The 19,227-nt window shown below is 35.5% G+C and overlaps 1 protein-coding gene across 1 annotated transcript in view; it reads left to right on the top strand.

Moving 5' to 3' along the window:
- ASAP1 (ArfGAP with SH3 domain, ankyrin repeat and PH domain 1) overlaps positions 1–19,227 on the top strand; it is a 129,364-nt gene that overhangs the window by 80,011 nt on the left and 30,126 nt on the right. Inside the window, 9 exon segments of the mRNA XM_010002273.1 lie at positions 2,433–2,533; positions 2,907–2,976; positions 4,498–4,585; positions 5,435–5,483; positions 10,855–11,018; positions 12,586–12,719; positions 13,800–13,891; positions 14,676–14,862; positions 17,638–17,723. Of these exon segments, the coding sequence (XP_010000575.1) occupies positions 2,433–2,533; positions 2,907–2,976; positions 4,498–4,585; positions 5,435–5,483; positions 10,855–11,018; positions 12,586–12,719; positions 13,800–13,891; positions 14,676–14,862; positions 17,638–17,723 (971 nt within the window).

The raw sequence follows: 19,227 nt of genomic DNA, 5'->3' as shown, positions 1-19,227 counted from the left end.
ACAATTACTCTTCAGCACCCATACTTGAATTCAGGAAAACCAGTAATGTACAAAATGAGCTCACCTCATTCCTTGCACTCCCACAGTCTCATAATGCAACTCATGTTTTACTGTTGCTTGTGTTCAAGGTGTTTATTTAACATTATGGACATTTGTAATGTTCTTACACATCTTGCTGGCATACCTGTCCTTCCATTGGTGAAAAAAACTATTACCGTAAACTTTACCGTTACTTGGTTCTTGGGAAAGCACATCCTGTCAATCCTTGAATCTGGGGTTGTGCAGAAGTGCAGGTGCCATTGCTTCTCTATGGAAAGTACAATTTACTGTGGTCCTGTTACATGCAGTGGCCCCTGCTGCTGCTGTGTACTCTCTTGGTATCCAGTTATGGCAATTTCTATTACTTTGCACAAAAATTATCTGATTTTGTAAAACATCTGTGATTTAAAGCTTCAGGGAATTATATTTTAAGGCATACTAGTGTAATTTTAATTGTGTAAAGCATTTATTTTATATGTTGAAAAATGCTTATCTGTTAAGAACCTTACGTTTTAAAGCAAAGCAGGCCTTTAATATAGCCTTTTATTCCCTATTTTTGTAAATGAGTTATTGGTACAAATGTAACTGAACAACTTTAAGTTGAATATAGCTAGTGTTTAGAATCATGTTTTGTCTGTTAACTATTTCTTTACATTTTGATTTATGTCCTCAATTCTCCATCTGATATGCTCTTTGGAAAAGGAATTATATCTCATTACTTTCTTTCCTATGCTAATACCAATAGGACCCTAATTCCAACAGGGGCTCAAAATTTACTTAGAACAAATTAGCTGCTTATGGTGGTGGTGTAAACACTGCTGACAACTCATTTCACACAGCAGCCTTCATGCTGCATCCAACCACAACTGCCAGTGTTGCCAAAACACTTCTCTCTGAAATCCTAGGACAGCTTTGTTACAAAATTAAAAACAGTTGTAAGGACCCTTATTAAAATAGAAGGCAGTAATCTTCAATATATCTTGCTTCTGGTAATTATAAGAAACTGTGCTCTGAAAGAGAAACTGTAATTGCCAAGGGCATAATTTAACTTTGCATTCTTTTGGAATGGTGGGATTTTGTCACATGTTTTTCAGATTATTGTTTCATGACTACATTTAAAACCATATTAGTGTGTCCTTAGTTATACTTTTTAATATAGATTTGCAAAAATTTAAAGTTAACTTTGGGCCTGATCTTTTTCAGTGGAAATTCAGAATTAGCTCCAGTTTGGTGTCAGATACATATTAGCTGTCAGTTTAGACAATTTAAATGTAACTGGTAGACATTTAGTAAAATTTGGGCCTGCAGTCATCTTAGTTGCTTTTTGAAGCCAATGTAATATATTCAAAGTTGAACAGAATTTTGTTACAAAGTTTTGTTACTTGATGAGAAAAAGCACCTGTGTGCCTAAAATAGTAATTCTTGCTTTCTTTCTGGTAGTGTTGCTAGAAAGGGGAAAAATTGTTTTACCAGATGTGGGGGCTATAAAATTTATTTTCAAGGAACATGTTTTTAAAATAAAATAATAATTCTTGTTTTAAATTATTTGCTTTCTCTTTTTTCTATTGCTTTTGCCTTTCGTGATCGAAGTCTAGGAGAGTAAGTCAATGTTTTAATGAACTTTTGGGGACTTTTTTTTTTTTTTCTGATTTACTTATAACAAGTTAATCCATTTCACTTAGTTGTTTTACTAGACCAGGCCAAAAGTTATTTCAATTGACTTTATTCACTAAAACTCATGAATTATATACATATTTTTAATTGGATTTTAAAAAACTGTGATTTTTAGAATTTGTTTTTGTCCGTCTACATATGTGTATTTCTGTAAATATGCATGCTGTATTCTGTTGCTTTCTGCTTTCTTTGAGATTTTATTTTAGTCTTTTGCTCTTTGTTTGTAAGATTATACAATATTAAATATCTATTTTAAAAAGTCATTATTTTGAGATGCATATTTGCATCCATACTATATCACAAACACTTAACAAAGGCACTGGAGTAACTTGCCCAGGGAAGCTGTGGGTGCCCCCTCCCTGGGGGTATTCAAGGCCAAGTTGGATGAGGCTTGTGCATCCTGGACTAGTGGGAGGTGTCCCTGCCAAGGGCAATGGGGATGGACCTAGGTGATCTTTGAGGTCCTTTCCAACCCAAACCATTCTATGATTCTGTGAAGTAACTGAATTTTGAACATGCAGTCAGTTCAAGATCACATGTTGTAAAAGCAGGCTCTCCTATGGATGTAAAACATATATTAGGAGTTCTTTCTCTTTTAAAATATTTATTAATTTTGAAATTGCGGTAGAAAAGAGAAATAAAGTAAAATAGGTTTAAAGGTTGGGAAGACTTACTGTGCATGTTAGGAAATGTTAATGGTGTTTTTTTCCTTTTTTTAGGATTCACAGAGCAGGCAAGGAGGATATAGTATGCATCAGCTTCAGGGAAATAAGGAATATGGCAGTGAGAAGAAAGGTTATCTTTTAAAGAAGAGTGATGGGTATGTTCTTGGAGAACATAATACTCAATGAGAACTATTACTATGTTCGTGCACTGATTTTCATTGTTTTCTGTTATGGGTGCTTAAGCCACGTTCTCCTAATGCACATGCCACAAGTACTGCAGAATTCCACAGATCTGAATGTAGTATAGTAAATATAAAAAGCATGACAAGGAATCCTAAAAATCATCATATTAAAAAGCAAGCTATTGTTCTTCAATTTCTAAAAGGTGATTAAGAACTCTCATAAATTCCCAAGTTATTTTTGGTGAGGTATTTAGTAAAATTGGTGTTCTCAAAATGTTAATAGGATTAACGTGTTTTGAAATCATGTCTACTTATTGAATTTGTGGTTGTTGATGTTCCTTTATAGGTTAAGGAAAGTATGGCAAAGAAGAAAATGCACTGTTAAAAATGGAATTCTTACCATATCTCATGCAACGGTAAGTTATTTTTATAACTTTTTATTACAGCAACATTGTCCTTTCCCAGTCAATCTGTTGGTGTTAATCTAGTATTACAAAAAAGATGCCACTTACAGTTTTGACTGTTGAAGTTCCATGGATTATCAGAAGCTGGAGTCTGATTTATGGAAGTATTTTTATACTTGCTCTGTTAAAATTTTTCCTAGTTGTCTGCTGCTGACCACTAGTGGGAACAGTGCTCCAGGTTGCATGGAGCAGCACACCTGCTCTAACTATTCCTCTGAGATATGGGATGTGATTTATCTGAATGAACTGAAGTGTCTATAGTGTAGCTGTCTGCATCAGAGTAAGATCCTGTGGAGTTCTCTCTTAGTCACTGGAGAGCTGGTTAATGTAGTCAAAGGAATCTGGGTAGATTTGGTCAGATGTTTTGTTTTAAACTTAATTCTGGCTCTTGAATGACCTAGAAGACCAATAACTAGCATATGCATAGATGTGCCTATATTACAGATGTTTTATCCCTACGTAGGATGTTAACTATTTAAAACATTTTAATGCCTATGCGTTCATTTTGTAAAAGATAGAAAATCATATAACTAACCAGAGTGACAAAAGGTGAATAAAGCCTGGTTTGAAATTAATTTCAAAACTTACTGTATGAAGTAAGTAAACTGTTCTTCAGCCTTCTACAATTTTTCTTCACTTTTTTTCCCCCACTGCTGTGGCTTATGATAGCTGATTTAATACATAAATGTATCAATACTTTGGTAAGAAAATGGCAAATACATTGAACAGATTTCAATGAATATACCTCAACTGGGTCTTGTTCATAAGGATTGTCAGGGTATGTCTGGGAAGCACACAATTTGGAAACTTGAAATGATTGATTTTACATGTTATTGATAGTCTGAAAACACATTCACGTGGAGTTAATATGTTAATATTTTGAGAGCTTTCAACTAAAAATATGAAACTTTGGTAAGTTTTGATAATAGTAAGTTCTAGGAATCAGGCCTATGTCTGAGTTATCTTGAAAGGAGTGCTAAAATCTTAAGGAGGCAACAATTTGATCATGATAGAGGCAGTCCTAAAACTGTCTTGAGGCAGTATGACACAAACTTGTTGCAAACAAAAGTAATTCCTGTTGCTGTTGTTCAAGGACATGATCCCATTTCTAACATCAACTACCTATGGGATATGGGCATGCTGTAATGAAAAACTGCATAATAGTTTTACCATTGCTTATTAAATACAGTAAAAAACTTCAGTATTTGCAGATTCTAAATTAAGGTTTATTCCCTTAATCCCTTTAAAATAGTCAGGAAGAGTTGCCATGAAGTTCTTAATTTTGTTTAGATTTAGCAAGCTGTCTATTTTGACAGACCAAGTTAGACCAAGTCCAGCTGGTCTCAAGTGTTTTGAGGGTGTGCATGTTAGCATGCCCTTGTTTTCAATTAGTATCATACATGCACACTCCCCAGAAAGGAAAAATAATCCTAAATCAAGACATTTTTAAAATAAAATAAATTTTCTTTTTAGTCCAACAGGCAACCAGCTAAACTAAATTTATTGACCTGCCAGGTGAAGCCAAATGCTGAAGATAAGAAGTCATTTGACCTAATATCACGTATGTAGCAACTTTAGTCCCATCTTGCATTATGTCAGATTTCCAAAAAAATCACTACAAGATACTTTTTACAGTTGTAAATGGGAAGACTTTTGGCCTCATCATGTTATTCCTTTACTGTCAATTCTGCTTTTTGAGTGCTGTTTGGGGGACTGAGGAAGGCAAGGAGAACCCAGTTTCTCTTAATCCCCCTTTTACAGCATTGGTTGTCTAAAATGGATAGTGACTTGTCTCAGCATTAAGGCTCCTGTGATTTCCCTTCTTCCCATTTTGGTCTTTTGTAGCAGGGGTTTGTATCCAGTCTGACTTTAAAAACACTTCTTAAGTCAATGAGCCAACTGACTGGTTTTAGCTTTTACATGTATAATATTAAACAACAAGCAGTTCCAACACTCTATTTTTACAAGGACACCCTCTGAAGCCTTTGAATTTGAACAATAATACCCAATTCTTATCTCATCCTTTGGTTAGTAAAAACAAAAATCTTGACCTGAATGGAAGGAAAAATGTCTAATAGGAACAAATGAATTTTGCCCTTTTCTGCTGCTTATGTTTCAGATTTTAGTTCAGAAAGGCAAAATGTGATTCATATGCTTATTTTTCTTTAATATTTCTAACACAGGTCTTTTGAAATATATACATTTTATGTAAATAAAAATTCACAATTTCATCTTTCTCTGGGTTGTTTTGTTGTTGTTTGAGAATTGTTTTCCATAGCTATAAACAAAGTATTAATGTTCCTGGTTAAGAGCAATTGCTCTTAAAGGCCAAATGCGTTTTAGTAGCAAATATGTAGGTATTTTAAAATATATCATGTACCAAATGAAAAGATGTATTTATTTATTTCAGATAACAGAACATACCACTTTCAAGCAGAGGACGAACAGGAATATGTGGCGTAAGAATATTTACATTTTTTTCAAATTACTTTTACCATTAGAGGTGTATAAAATCACATGTAACAGTGGAAGTAGTTGTCTCAGTACAATGCCTGTCTTTTTCCTGTTGTTATGAATCTGTAACTGTCAACCATATTGTCACACTACAGGGCTCTTTAAAAACCTTGTAACATGAAAAAACAAAACAAAAAACAACCAAAAACCCATTTAGGTTGTGTACCCTGCCAGCACACATGGTCTGTGTGCAGTTTCTTGGCATGATATAGTAGATGAGCTTATTATGGTTCAGATAAAATATTTTTAAATTCTTAAATCTTCTGTGTCAACCCTCTTTTGCAGTTGTTTTTCTCATGATCCTTATTTTTCATTTAAGTTAAAAATAAGAAATGGAGAAAAGATCTCCAGAAAACAGAAAAATTACAGTTAATGCATCTTTTCTACTATAGGTCTAGAAATAAACAGCAAAGCAGATCTGAGGTTTGTGTGTTTCCAGAATCCAGTAACTTGCTTCATTAATGCATGTTTAAAACCAGATTATTTACTTTAAAACAGTCTTTCTTCCTGCTACATCAGAACTACTTCTTGTCCTGAGAACCATATACCACTTTTAGTCCTCCTGAGTGTTGCTTTCAGTGTCATTAGATGTGTGCTGTGCAGAATGTGGCAATCTAATGCTCAATACTTGGCAGTTCTAGGAATGAAGTTACTAGTGAAGAGAGCAGCAAGTCTGAGCCTTCCAGGCTACCTCATTCTTCAGGACTGTTGTGCTCTTTTGTTACATGTCCATGTTCTAGGGGAAGACTAATACTGCTCCATGTGTATTTTAAAGGTACAGGGAATATTTGTAGGGTGCTTCAGTTGCTTGGTAGTTCTGAGAGGCAATGGCATTGACAGCTCAACGTTGCAGGCATGAATGTAAAGGGAAGGCTGAAGAATTCTTTGTCATGCAGCTGTTTCCTTTCAGTTTTCCACAGCTTTATTTTGGCTCTTAATATGCAAAACTGACTTGCTAGTCATGCTTACTGCATTCATTCCGGAACTTAACCATTCCAGTAAGTTTCTTAGTGAAGAAAATACTGTTGTTGTTGATCAGTAGTGCACTTGATGAGTCAGGAGGTTTTTTGTCTCCACTATAAATTAGATTTTACTGTAATTCTTTGTTTAAAAGGTGGTTTATTTCTTTATCTTAACACATGAGCAAGGTATGGGGGGAGAATACATTAGTAAGTAATTTTTTCTGATTGGCAGGTCAATAACTAGTTTATCTGGTTGCCTGTTGGACTGTTTTGTAATTCCAGGCTGGTTTTACTTCCAGTTAAAACTGTAGTTGCCATCTGATGGCCACTGAAGTCTGATTAATCACTTTAAAGTCCAGTGGCTGAGAAAATGAGACTATTGTGCTGGAATATTTTTATGTTGTTTCAAGTTTTAAAATTTTCATTTAGCTAAAGAGACATTAGTGACATCCTAGTGCTGGAATACATTCAGACAAGCTAAGTGTGTTTTGCTAGTATTGGCACTGTAATCCACCAACAAAAAGGTATCTTAAGGCTACTGAGATGAGTATTCTGTTTCAGTAAATTACTTAAGTGACCCAAGTAAGGGTGTGATGAACACAGAAACTTGCTTTATATTTTCTTTAGGCAAATTTATACAATACCTTTAGTTAATTGAAGTTTATGAAGTTGTGTGACTGGTAATGTGTTGATGAAACCTACAATATAACCAAATGTTTTGTTTTTCTTGTGCAGCCACTAGTAGGTTCTAAATTGCTTTATTATCTAAGGCATCATGCAGACAGCACCCTTTGACTTCCAGCCTTGTTGATTTAAGAGGATTCTGCAGGACCTGTGATGTAGCTCCTAAATTAGCATTGTCATCATCTTGTTCCCATTTCCACTTGACTTGTATATGTTTCCTCCTCTTGTCCTTTTCTTCTCTGTCTTCTTGCATTTTTTTCCACCCAGTTTTATTGCTGCCTCTCTTTTTTCCTTCATGCACCAATTGATTATTAAATGCATAAACATACTTTCCAATCACTTTCCATCCAGCCTTGCACCTAAATAGAGAAAAAAGCAAAATGCATTTCTTTATACTCTAGCTGACCTTGCCTACATTGTCCTAGTGATTGTTTTAAACTGCTTCCATAAATAACTCTTCAAGCTACTTAAAAAGAACATGAATAAAGTAGACAGTTTAAAATACAAATCACTGAAGCCTGCATTGTGTTACTGGTCTATTACTGCTTCCTCTCAAATATTTCCCTTAGTCCAGTGCATTTCTTGATTCCTACCCAGCCAGCTCTGTTGACATTTAATTACTGCTTGAATATCCTTCAGAGTTCTCATTGAATTATTAATTTCTCTGGTAGATAAAATACAGTGCAGTGGGAGAAACTTTGTGAGTAGATATGTGTAACATCATGTCTGAAAAATAACCAGATGAGGTTTTTGTAACATACACAGTAATAGTCTCTTTCTACTTTTTGATAATTGTTGATAAAGCCAAACGTATTATGGTTATGACCTTTTGGTTGTTTTCTATCCTCTTTTTGAAGGTCAAGAATATATCCATTTCTGTAGGAGAAGCCTAGATAGTAAACAAATTCAGAAAACTTGCTGTGAAGAAACACTCTGACTTCAGTCTAGTGTTTAGCAACAGTCTTCAGACATTTTCTTCTTCAGGAAGACTGAGTTGGAAGGTCTTGATACTGTCTGTTGCTTCTTTCACAGTAAGGTTGTTTAGCTGTTTGTGAAAGTTTGAAAGTTCCTAGGCTAGTGTTCTGGTTTTGCATTTATCTGGAAACATTGATGTTGAAATAGGGATTCACAGACTAGACAGAGATATATTTAAATTGAAAATAAATACCTTTTAAAAAAAGTCTGGTTATTCTGGGAGGGCTTTATTTGGCTTAGAAATACTGAAGAGAAATAAGGAGAATGTGAGAGTCCAGTCCACCTGAGGTTAACAAATACTTCTGTTGCCTTCATTGGATTCAGAAGTTCCTCGTGATGCCAGATTTTTGTTTATCCTCATTCAAATGTTTTATCTTCAAAGCTGGGAATCTCCAGCAAGCAAAATGCCATAAAGGACCATGTGAAACTGTTGAGACTGAGAAGCAGAAGGTTTAACAACCTGTCTTACTGTACTACATTAGTTCTGTGAGACTTGAGTAATTTTTAAATACTTTTAAGGCTACTACAGAGTATTGACAGAAGCTTTTTGACTGTTGTCTTGATGCAGATGAAATAAAGCAAATATATTGGGGGGAGGGGGGAAAGGAAAAGGAAAGAAAAAAAAAGGGGCTGGTGATAAAGAAAAAAAGAGGAAGAGCAGCAGTCCTAAGACAGGTTTTATAAACTGTTGACATTGAGTTAATATACAATATTTACTGATTTGACTTGCTTATTTTTGAGTGTACCACCTGCCAGGAAGGCCTGGGGACCAACTCAAGACTGATATGATGACATTAGTCATTAAGAAAGTGTCTGTTACAGGATTTTTGTTAAATGGGCCTTGCTGCTGTTGTCTAGGGAGAGCTGACTCGGTGATGGCTCTTGCTGTGTCTCACAGATGACACCAATGACATGGCAGCCTTGGCCAGTGTGTTCCTCTAGCTGAGGAAATGCAACCAAAATAAATTACTGCTCTTACAGTTTAGAAACTCTTAATATGGAAATCTGTATCAAACTAACAGCTGGCTCAGTCATGTCCTGTTTATTTTAATTGTATCTAATAATTCTTTAATTGTTACTGCATAGTTGAGTTTAATTCAAATTCTGCATTTTTAACAAACTAATCGAATTTTAACCCTGAAACAAATTGTCAGAAAATGTCAGAATAAATGTTGCCTGTCTTGAGTCAAGTGATTATTTTACTTGGGGCTTAGCACAACATTATTATAAAATTTGAAAGGGGACACTTTTTTCCATAACGTTTGATTCAATCAGAAAAATTGCAGAAGAGTGCCATCTAGTGTGGGTTCCTGCATCACATAGCTAGAGAGATGCATTCATGTAAATGTATTTGTTTTCAGTATGTCAAATATGGAGAAAATTTGGTTTTGAATCTTTCTGTTTCTCTTCTACTATTTAGGTTGATTTTTCAATTTTTTTCAAGCATTTTCTTTTAAGTGCAAGTTAGGCACTTAAAAGTCTGCCCATATACATGAAAAAAGAAAAAAATGTTATATGCCATGCCCATATACCAGTTCCAGCTCTGAATCTGTATTGCAAGATTATATGACAGTTTCCCTCTGAAATGCTTTGAAACTTATATCTTTGCATTATTTCAGTGGGAAATTACGAGTTTCAATCTGAAGTTCTATTAGTTTGTTTAGATGACTGTAGCCATTTTAAACACTTTTCAGAAGATTGGTAGTTGCAGCTAATTGTGATATTGTAAACAGCATATAAATTGAGGTTACTGCCAATTTAAAATTTGTCTCTGTAGAAAAAGGTGTATTTGAAGAAAATCTAAAAATATCTAAAATCACTATATCTGGGAGAATTTTTTTAACCTTGCTCTGTTTCTAAATTGGGCAACATTGCCTCTGCAGTGTGCTTGTTACTATAACTGCTTTCCCCTCTTTACTTCCACTTGGAGGGCAGCAGCCCCTGAGAGGTTTTTTTTGTTAGATTTTTGATTAAACATTGTCCAAACAAAAACTTGCAGAGTGGTTGGGGAGATGGGGAACTAGTGCCTAAAATATCATTGAAGGGTCTTAATTTGATGCAGTCAACAGTTGCTCTTAACATTTTGTGTTGGCTATCAATATTATTACTCTCCTGTCATCTTCTCTTCCTCACCCTGTTTGTTACCATGGTAATTTTCATCAATTTGCACATTGCAGTCTGAAGCTGGTTAGTGCATTGAGACCTGCATTTTGAAAGGCAACTGGACATCAATACAGTAAAAAAAAGTGTTTGCTGTCTCCTCTATGAAGAGAGTTCTGCACACAGGAGAAAGCAGTGGTTATAAATTTCTCCTTTAAGAGTGGGATAGACGTCAGGAACATCTTAGGCACCTACTTTTAAAGCAGTTAAATTTACATGAGCTTAATTGCACCCTTTCTCTTTCACAGCTTCTGCTTATTTGAGGAAATCGAGAACTGTGCTGCTTTGACTTTAAAATGGTTCGCTAAAGAGACATTAAAATTAAGACATTGTCTTTTCTCATTCTTACTTACCTCTTACCTTTTCTCGATTCTTTCCTTTCTGTCTTTCATTTTCTCCCTACTTGCTCTATCCCAGGATGCAGTTCTTCCCTATATTCCCACTAATATTTTGTTCCTGGTGAGCTTTCTACAGTTTATAGATTAATTTGTGTTTGCAAATGCAGATCTTCATTAAGGTCTTTATCTTGTGCTAGATGGATATCAGTATTGACTAACAGCAAAGAAGAAGCATTAAATATGGCATTCCGTGGAGAGCAGAGCACAGGGGAAAACAGTTTAGAGGATCTGACAAAAGCCATTATTGATGACATACAGAGATTACCCGGAAATGAAGTCTGTTGTGATTGTGGCTCACCAGGTAATCTCAATTTGCTAATGTCATCAACTTCTTGTTGGGAGCAAAGTAATTTCTTTAAAGAAGTGTTTGTAGAGCTCAAACTAATTTTCTAAGTGATTTGTTGATCAGTCTTCCACCTGTTTTTAAAAGAACAAATATGACTTTCATACATTAGTTCCGTTTAATTCACTAAAATATTTTTGTGTGTTGTCTGTGCTTACTTCCAGCAGTTCAAGCCCCTCTGGAGTTTGAACTGTTCTTGTTGCACTGTCTCTAGATGCTTGTTGCACTTGAATGGAAGTTGCTTGGCATCACTGATCCTGTGCATGCTACTAAGTAGAAGTGAGTAATGCTTAGACACTGACTGTGGAAAAGTTGACCTGGCCAGGATCTTACTCTGAGGTTTTACCTTGACACGAGACTACTGGAATTGCAGTATCCAAAATACTCAGAGGCAGAATAAGTAGTCTTGTGCAAAAAATGAGACCTAGAGTTGGAATCCTATCAGATGGTATCTTCAGAGGTACAAAGTTACAGGTCATTTGTATGTCACTTAGATCTGGGGAAGAGTCAACTTGTCCTAGAACTGCTGACTCGATGTGGTAGTTGACAGCTGTTACAGCTTTCAGATCTAAAGAGACACTTAAAGAAGGAGATACTAATTTGGAACTGACTAGATAGTGGGTATCTTGAAGATACTTGCTGATGCAGAACTGATGCAAAGAAATACCTAGATAAAAATGCAAAGTGGAATATAATGATAGCAAATCCTGGTATTGGTTCATTCAGTTATTTCCCATCATGTAAAGCTGCAGAAGCTTCAGATTGCAGTTTTCATTCATCTTTTAATTTATAGTGAAGTTCTAAGCTTCACTCCTGCACCTCAGCTTGCTGCTATAAAACAATTGATATAATGCTTTTTTGCTTACTATTTAAGATAAAGGAAGAGATTAATTTAAAGACATGTATGTATACAAAATGTGGCTGGAATCTTTTATTTTCCTTAAAAATTGGTCTTGCTTCTTATGTAACATTTATAGTATCAGATATTGAATATTACATGCAAATCTCCTCCATGACAGCAGTTTTCATTTTTTTGCTGGACTAGCCACTGTTTCTTAAAGTTTCTACAACGTATCACAATTTTACATATTGGAAAATACTATGGAGTCTTTTTTGATGAAAGACTATTTAAAGTTTAAGAAGTAATCATTAAAACTTCAGAAGTTGGCAACAGTGGAATTTAGGAGATCTGTCCCTTTTAAAAACAGGAAACAAAGAAACTTACCTTCTTTCTATGAGAAACAAATCCTAAATGTATTCAAATATGGTCATTCAATGTCGATTTGTAAGTCTAAATTCAGTGCATTTGGGACTTCCCCTAAATCTGAAAAACTTCATTCTGTTGGTGTCAATTTGTGGTTAAATTTGTGCTGCAGTTTGGGAAAAAAATATGGAATATTCTTAATTTATTTTAATTTGTTAAAACACTAAATGAGGAATCTTTTCAGAATACATTGGGATTTCTTACCACCATTGAAAACTTTTCTTGGAATCTTATTAAATGTTTTGTTTTTCAATTCTACAGATCCAACGTGGCTGTCAACTAATTTGGGCATTTTAACCTGCATTGAGTGTTCTGGAATACACAGAGAAATGGGTGTCCATATTTCTCGAATACAGTCTTTGGAATTAGACAAATTAGGAACATCTGAACTCTTGGTAAGTTTATTTAATTTGGAACATTGTTTTTTTTTTTAGTCTAATGGTGACCAATATATAGGAAACATGTAGGTGTCTAATTTATGGTTATTTTTTTTCAGGATAGAGGTTTTTGCAGAATGTATTCTTCATATTTTTGTGTGTGTCTTACAGGAGGATTTTTTTGTTATGTGTGTTATTGATGCTTTTGGCCACTTGTCACTTCCTATGTTAATTTCCTGAGGTTTTCCAGAATAAATATTGACATCTGTTGTGACTAGTGCCATCCAAATGCTGCCTGTTATTAGCTGATCTGGACCCTAAATCAGGACAGTCTACAATCTCATGTGATGAAAAAAAATGAAAGCTAATTTAACTTGACAAGTGACAATTTCCATTGCTAATTTTGACATTAAAATGTTGGAAGACTCTTTTAATGTGATGGAAAAAACCCTGTAATATTAAGGTTGTGAAAATAAGTTTATATAAGACTACTGAAAAAAAGGGAAGAAAAAAAAAATTACAAATAGACCAAAAAAAAGCCAGGTTTATCTCCCCTGCTATGTTTGCCCTGGAAGAAGACACTTCTTATAGCAATTTTGTACAGGGAAACTGAGGGAACATAGACAACAGTTCTGGATTTGTGTATAGTTTTTAACTTTAGCACTAGCACTTTTCTTGAAATCATGAGTTGTGTGCAAAGTTACTGTTAATTTAAGTAAAATTTTACTGTGAATGACTTTCCGGTAGGTCTGAGTTTTTTCCCTGAGTAGCTCCCTCATCAGTGTACTAGCCCCGTTTCAATGTCCGTGCTGCTCATTCCTCATTCTGGTTTTATATTGGAAGCAGATTGTCTTGCAATACAAATAATTAGCTGTGACTATGAAGTCTGTTGTACAAGTTCTAGGTTGACAGGGTTCACACTTGAAAATAGTTTTAAATTGCTTTATATTTAAATGCATTCATCATGCTTTAGTTTTGCAATCCTGTGTGTTCTATCTTTTATAAATAGTGTGGAAAATGCATATTAATACTTCAGTTTTTAGGTTGCTGCTAAACCCAAAAAAACCCCATCCTCATGTATTTTTTCTCTTATTGCAGCTGGCCAAGAATGTAGGAAATACTAGTTTTAATGATATTATGGAAGGGAATTTACCTAGTCCTTCACCAAAACCCAGTCCATCAAGTGATATGTAAGTTTTGAATCCCTAAATTCTTCAAGTTTACTGTGGAATATATGTCTGATGTGAAATGTCTTGAACAGTAACCAAGCTAGGGGGAGGGGGGAGCTTGTGTGGCAGAAGATGGAGGGTTTTATTCCAGCTGTGGAGTTCCTTAGAAGTCCAGTCTCTTGTCATAAAGTCACATTTAGGTACCTCAGCTGTTCAGTGTTGAAAACTTTGTTTGTTTCAAGATTCATTACTTTGAATCTTGATGTTGAGTTCTGAAGTGCACCTTCAAGTGATAAACACAACTGGATTGAATGATGCTAGAGGCAGGTGCTGTCTTGAGATGGCAACAAGCATTTTCTTCCTTTGCCTTGTGTAGAACTTGCACAGAGAGCATAACAGATCTGAATATACCAGAGAACACCTTTTAACCCATTGTGCTGTTTCCTAGCTGACTTTGTATTTTATTTTTATCATTTTTAGCATGATGTTCATGCTTATAATATTTTTGACAGGTATGTTTCCATGAGAAAGTGCATTTCAGGCTTTGTGTTTTCTTTGGTCTTAGTCCCCAGAGTCAGAGTAATTTTCATATGTAACAAGAAATCGGGAATAAAATTGTCTACGTACCTTACTTTGGGCTTGTTTATCAAGACAGACATGCATTACAATAACTAACACAGTTTTATCCTGATAGTTTTCCTGTTCCCTTACCAGCTCCTGAGTGAGACAAGGTGATTTGAAATTTAAATCATTGACCTGTTTTTATAAAACTTTCTAAAACAAGCTCTATTTTCATACCCCACAGGACTGCACGTAAAGAATTTATCACTGCTAAATATGTAGATCATAAGTTCTCTAGGAAGACCTGTGCATCTGCAGCAGCTAAACTGAATGAATTACTTGAGGCTGTCAAATCCAGGGATTTACTTGCACTAATTCAAGTCTATGCAGAGGGGGTAGAGCTAATGGAGCCACTGTTAGAGCCTGGACAGGTAAGCTTATCAGGTAAACAAAGCAGGGTATTTTAAATAATGTGTGTTTGTAAAATGTCTAGGGCTCAGGGCTGCTACCTTAGATACCCAACAAGAGACATGACATGAAAATGGTGGGGTTTTTCTTCCTTCCCTTAATGTGGCATCCCTGTGGTGAGGGAAGACTCTTATCATCAATTGGTCTGAAGGAGTATAAAATGTAATAGTAATACCTTACACTGCTCTATAGTATGTTGAAAAGCACCTGTTCTGCAGTGTGTTTATTTTAGGAAAAGGCCCAAAGAGAGCAGGCTTGACATGTTAACCCAAGGTCACCTGATATCACGGACAGTATTGTATCTACTTTTAAAGTAGTTGCTGAAGGAACACATTCCTGACTGTATACAAGTCTGTTTATATGAGGAAAGAGCAAATCTGATGCCTTCACAACTTCTGATGAAGCATTTACAGAAGTACAATTTCCTTTAATCAGGAAGAGAGATTTAATTTTTTTTTAAATAAAGTTCTGAATACCTGATCTTTTTCTGAAGTCAGTAACAGTTTTTTTGAAAAATCAATCTAAGTTGACCTCAATTATCCATGTAGAAATGTTGCTCAAAAGCAACATATATTTTTTAATAGATAATTGATGCTGTATAATCACTTGGTCAGCAATGTTTTCTCCTATTATTTTTTAAACCAAGTTGGAGTGATCTTGGAGAATGTTTTCAAGAAATTCTGTGAAAATGGTTAACTTGGCAAAGTACAGACAGCTTGTCTGTGTTGAGTGGAGGGAATAAATTCACTGCAGTCTTAGCATTTGAGATGTCACAGACTGCTTATAATGGAAACACATTGCAAAGTCTCTAACTACGAGGTAAACTTTCTGTATTTGTCATCCATAGCAGTTACTACATAATTAGCTCCCTAGTATTTCTCAGCTATTACAGTCAGTCATACCTAGAAAGGTATGAACACCAATTGAGTAAGGTAAGACATTTATTTTCTGTAAATTCTTTGATGTTTAGTAAAGTCATACTTTATTAAAAGTTGTGACTTTAATTCTGGAGTGATCTTGGAGAATGTTTTCAAGAAATTCTGTGAAAATGGTTAACTTGGCAAAGTACAGACAGCTTGTCTGTGTTGAGTGGAGGGAATAAATTCACTGCAGTCTTAGCATTTGAGATGTCACAGACTGCTTATAATGGAAACACATTGCAAAGTCTCTAACTACGAGGTAAACTTTCTGTATTTGTCATCCATAGCAGTTACTACATAATTAGCTCCCTAGTATTTCTCAGCTATTACAGTCAGTCATACCTAGAAAGGTATGAACACCAATTGAGTAAGGTAAGACATTTATTTTCTGTAAATTCTTTGATGTTTAGTAAAGTCATACTTTATTAAAAGTTGTGACTTTAATTCTAAATATATTTACTGTAATATGCTTTTTTTTTTTTTTACAGCCCTTTATGATGAGTAGGAATTAATGCAATCTGGTTTTAGATTAAGGTCTCATGCAACTTTTAAAGTGAATTAAACAGCATTTGTATTTTTATTTAAATGCATTAATGCTTATGTTTATGTATAAAAAATAAAGTATGGTTCAGCTTAAGTTCAAAAAGGTGAAAGCCTGTATTTGGGAGGAACAATCCCATGCCCTGGTTCCCAGCTGGAAAGCAGCTTTGCACAAAAAGGCCAAGCAGAGAAAGGTCATGGTGCACATGAAGTTGAAGATGAGCCAGCAGTGTGCCCTGTGGCAAAGAAGGATAATGGTATCCCAGGCTGCACTAGACAAAGGATTGTCAGCAGGTTAAGAGAAGTGATCCTTCCCCTCTGCTGAGCATGGGTGAGACCACAGCTGGAGTGCTGTGTCCAGTTCTGGGCTCTGCAGTACAAGAGGGACTTGGACATGCGGGAGAAAGGGCAGCAAAGGGCCACAAAGATGTTGAATGGTCTGGAACTCGTGACGCATGAGGAATTCTGTGAGACTGTTCAGTCTGAAAACAGAGGGGGAACTTAGCAATGTGTATAAATACCTAAAGGGAGGGTGCAAAGACAAAGCCAGACTCTTTTCAGAGGTGCCTACTGACAGGACCAGAGGTGATAGGTACAGAAGATTCCCTCTGGACATCAGGAAATGTGTTTTAGTGTGAGGGTGACAGAGCTACTGGCACAGGTTGTCAAGGAAAGTTGTGGAGTCTTCATCTCTGGAAATATTAAAAAGCTGTCTGGACATGGTCTTGGGCAACCAGCTCTAGGTGGCCCTGCTTTGGGTGAGGGGTGTTGGACCTGGTGACCTTCACAGGTTCTTTCCAACTTCAGCCATTCTGTGAGATTGACTGTATGCAAGATTATTATTTTTGTGAATTTTTTTCCTCTGGTTTTGTAGGAAATAATGTTGTGGCTATGCATGGTGCTCACCAGAGTGTCATAAAGCAACAAATACTCTAAACTCGCTTAGTGTTAACACTAACAGGATGCCTTTTAGTTCCTAGTTGCCAAAGTGGCTCATGGCTGCTCACAATTGTTGGATCAGTTCATCTGGAGAAAAAGGAAAGACTGATTCCAAGAGAGCTATGATCTCAGGAAGTGTGATGCCATTTCCTTTGAAAGCATATGGTATCTATCTGAGACCAGAAAGGCAATAACTGTTTGCATCCTAATTTCTTAATAATATTTTTTCTGTTGAAAGACGTGTTGTAAAAGAGTGAGTGACAAATCTATGTATATCTGATGCTATAAGCTTTGCAGAAATAAGATACAAAAATCTGATTTCTTCTTACATGTGTTTAGGAGCCAGGTGAAACAGCACTTCATTTAGCAGTCCGGACTGCTGACCAAACCTCTCTCCATCTGGTTGACTTCCTTGTACAAAACTGGTATGGGTTGCTCATTTTCATTAAATTGTGCGTGAAAAATGTAGACGGTCAAAGCTGTCATTGCAGTACTTGGGACAGGGTTCGATTTATCACTTATAATTGTTCTCCTTAGGTAAGTTTCAAAAGAGCAAAGTGTAATACTTTTGAGTTGACCTGTGTGCTCCTAATGTGTAGATAGAGGGAAAGAAGTGTAGATTAAAAAAGCAGTTTAGAAAGAAGTTATATAGAAACAGGGTGAAAGGAAAAACTACGTAAAGCAAAAGAGAACATTGAACACAAGACAAAATGAAACAATGCAAGCAAACAGTTCAGGTAAAGAACAGATGACAAGTAAAAGTTCCAAAGAACATACAGAGAAATTCTAGGGTATAAAACAAGGATCTCTCTCAGAAAATTATGAATAGAAGCTGGATTGACTTTGAAAAAGTGATCTAATAGTTAATAAACTGAAGAGCATAATGGTTTTGGCTAGTAATTTTCAACATCTAGTTTATTGGCTGAGCTATTCTTTGTTGTCAAGAGATGTGTTCATTGAAGTGAAAAACCTCATTGAAAACCTTTTCCTAAAGGGTGTAATGGTACAAGATTTTTTTTAATGTATTCCACAATGTAGGTAATGATGAAATGAGATCAAGCCCAGCCCACCTGTATAGCATGCTGTTAAGTGCAGGCAGCAGCAGTCACTTGCTGTGTCAGATGGTTGTTTTTGCAGAGCAATGAGAGAGGAGGCCTGGGGAAACACACAGGACTCAATACAACTTGCTTGAGCTGGCCAGAGGAAGGCTTGAAGATGTTTTTTGGTGTTTGTTTTCCCTCAGCATAGTGAGTCATACCTGCTATTGATATGCAGTCAGTGAATACTTTTTTTCTTTTCCTTCCTCCCTTAACTAGTTTGTGTAGTGTTGTGTGTATGGAGTGTTAGAGAGGAAGTTTGGTCTTCAGGTAACACAGACTTGGAGTCCCTATTTCTGACACTGTCTTGTGGGCTATGCAGATTAGCTGTGTAACCTCCACTTAACCTTTATTCTACCACTACTCCCTCATGTTAAATGGAGTGCTGACTGTTGTAGGAGTGTCATTCAAGTAAAAAATAAAACTAATTAAAAATAAGCTAGTACTTTTAGCAAGTTGTTCGAGATCATAATTTTAAAAATGTCATAAGAAGTTCAAATTATTACTTTGAGCATTATTAAGGGGTTTGTTACTTTGGATGGTTATGTAAAATTATTTTGTTTAGTTATGAAGCTTCATCGTTTCTTCAGACAACTATAATCTTTTACATGTTTCTGTCAGCTGTCTGTATTTCTATGTTGGTCTAAAATTTAAGAGCGTCTTTATAAACATATGGGCTCTGCACTTACTGCTTAATATGGGTATGACTGAATAGAAGAAAAGCTGTCATCTTCTGAGGTTTTCTTTTCAGTTTTATAAATGTATTATATCAATCCAAATATGTTAGTAACTTTTTTTAGAAACCTTGCTTTTGAAATTCAAAACTGAATGA

The sequence above is a fragment of the Chaetura pelagica genome, unplaced genomic scaffold (assembly GCF_000747805.2).
Source record: "Chaetura pelagica isolate M959 unplaced genomic scaffold, ChaPel_1.0 scaffold27, whole genome shotgun sequence".
In the NCBI taxonomy this organism is placed as follows: Eukaryota; Metazoa; Chordata; class Aves; order Apodiformes; family Apodidae; genus Chaetura; species Chaetura pelagica.
The sequence above is the reverse complement of the archived record's forward strand: the minus strand, read 5'-3'. Positions and strand labels throughout refer to the sequence as shown.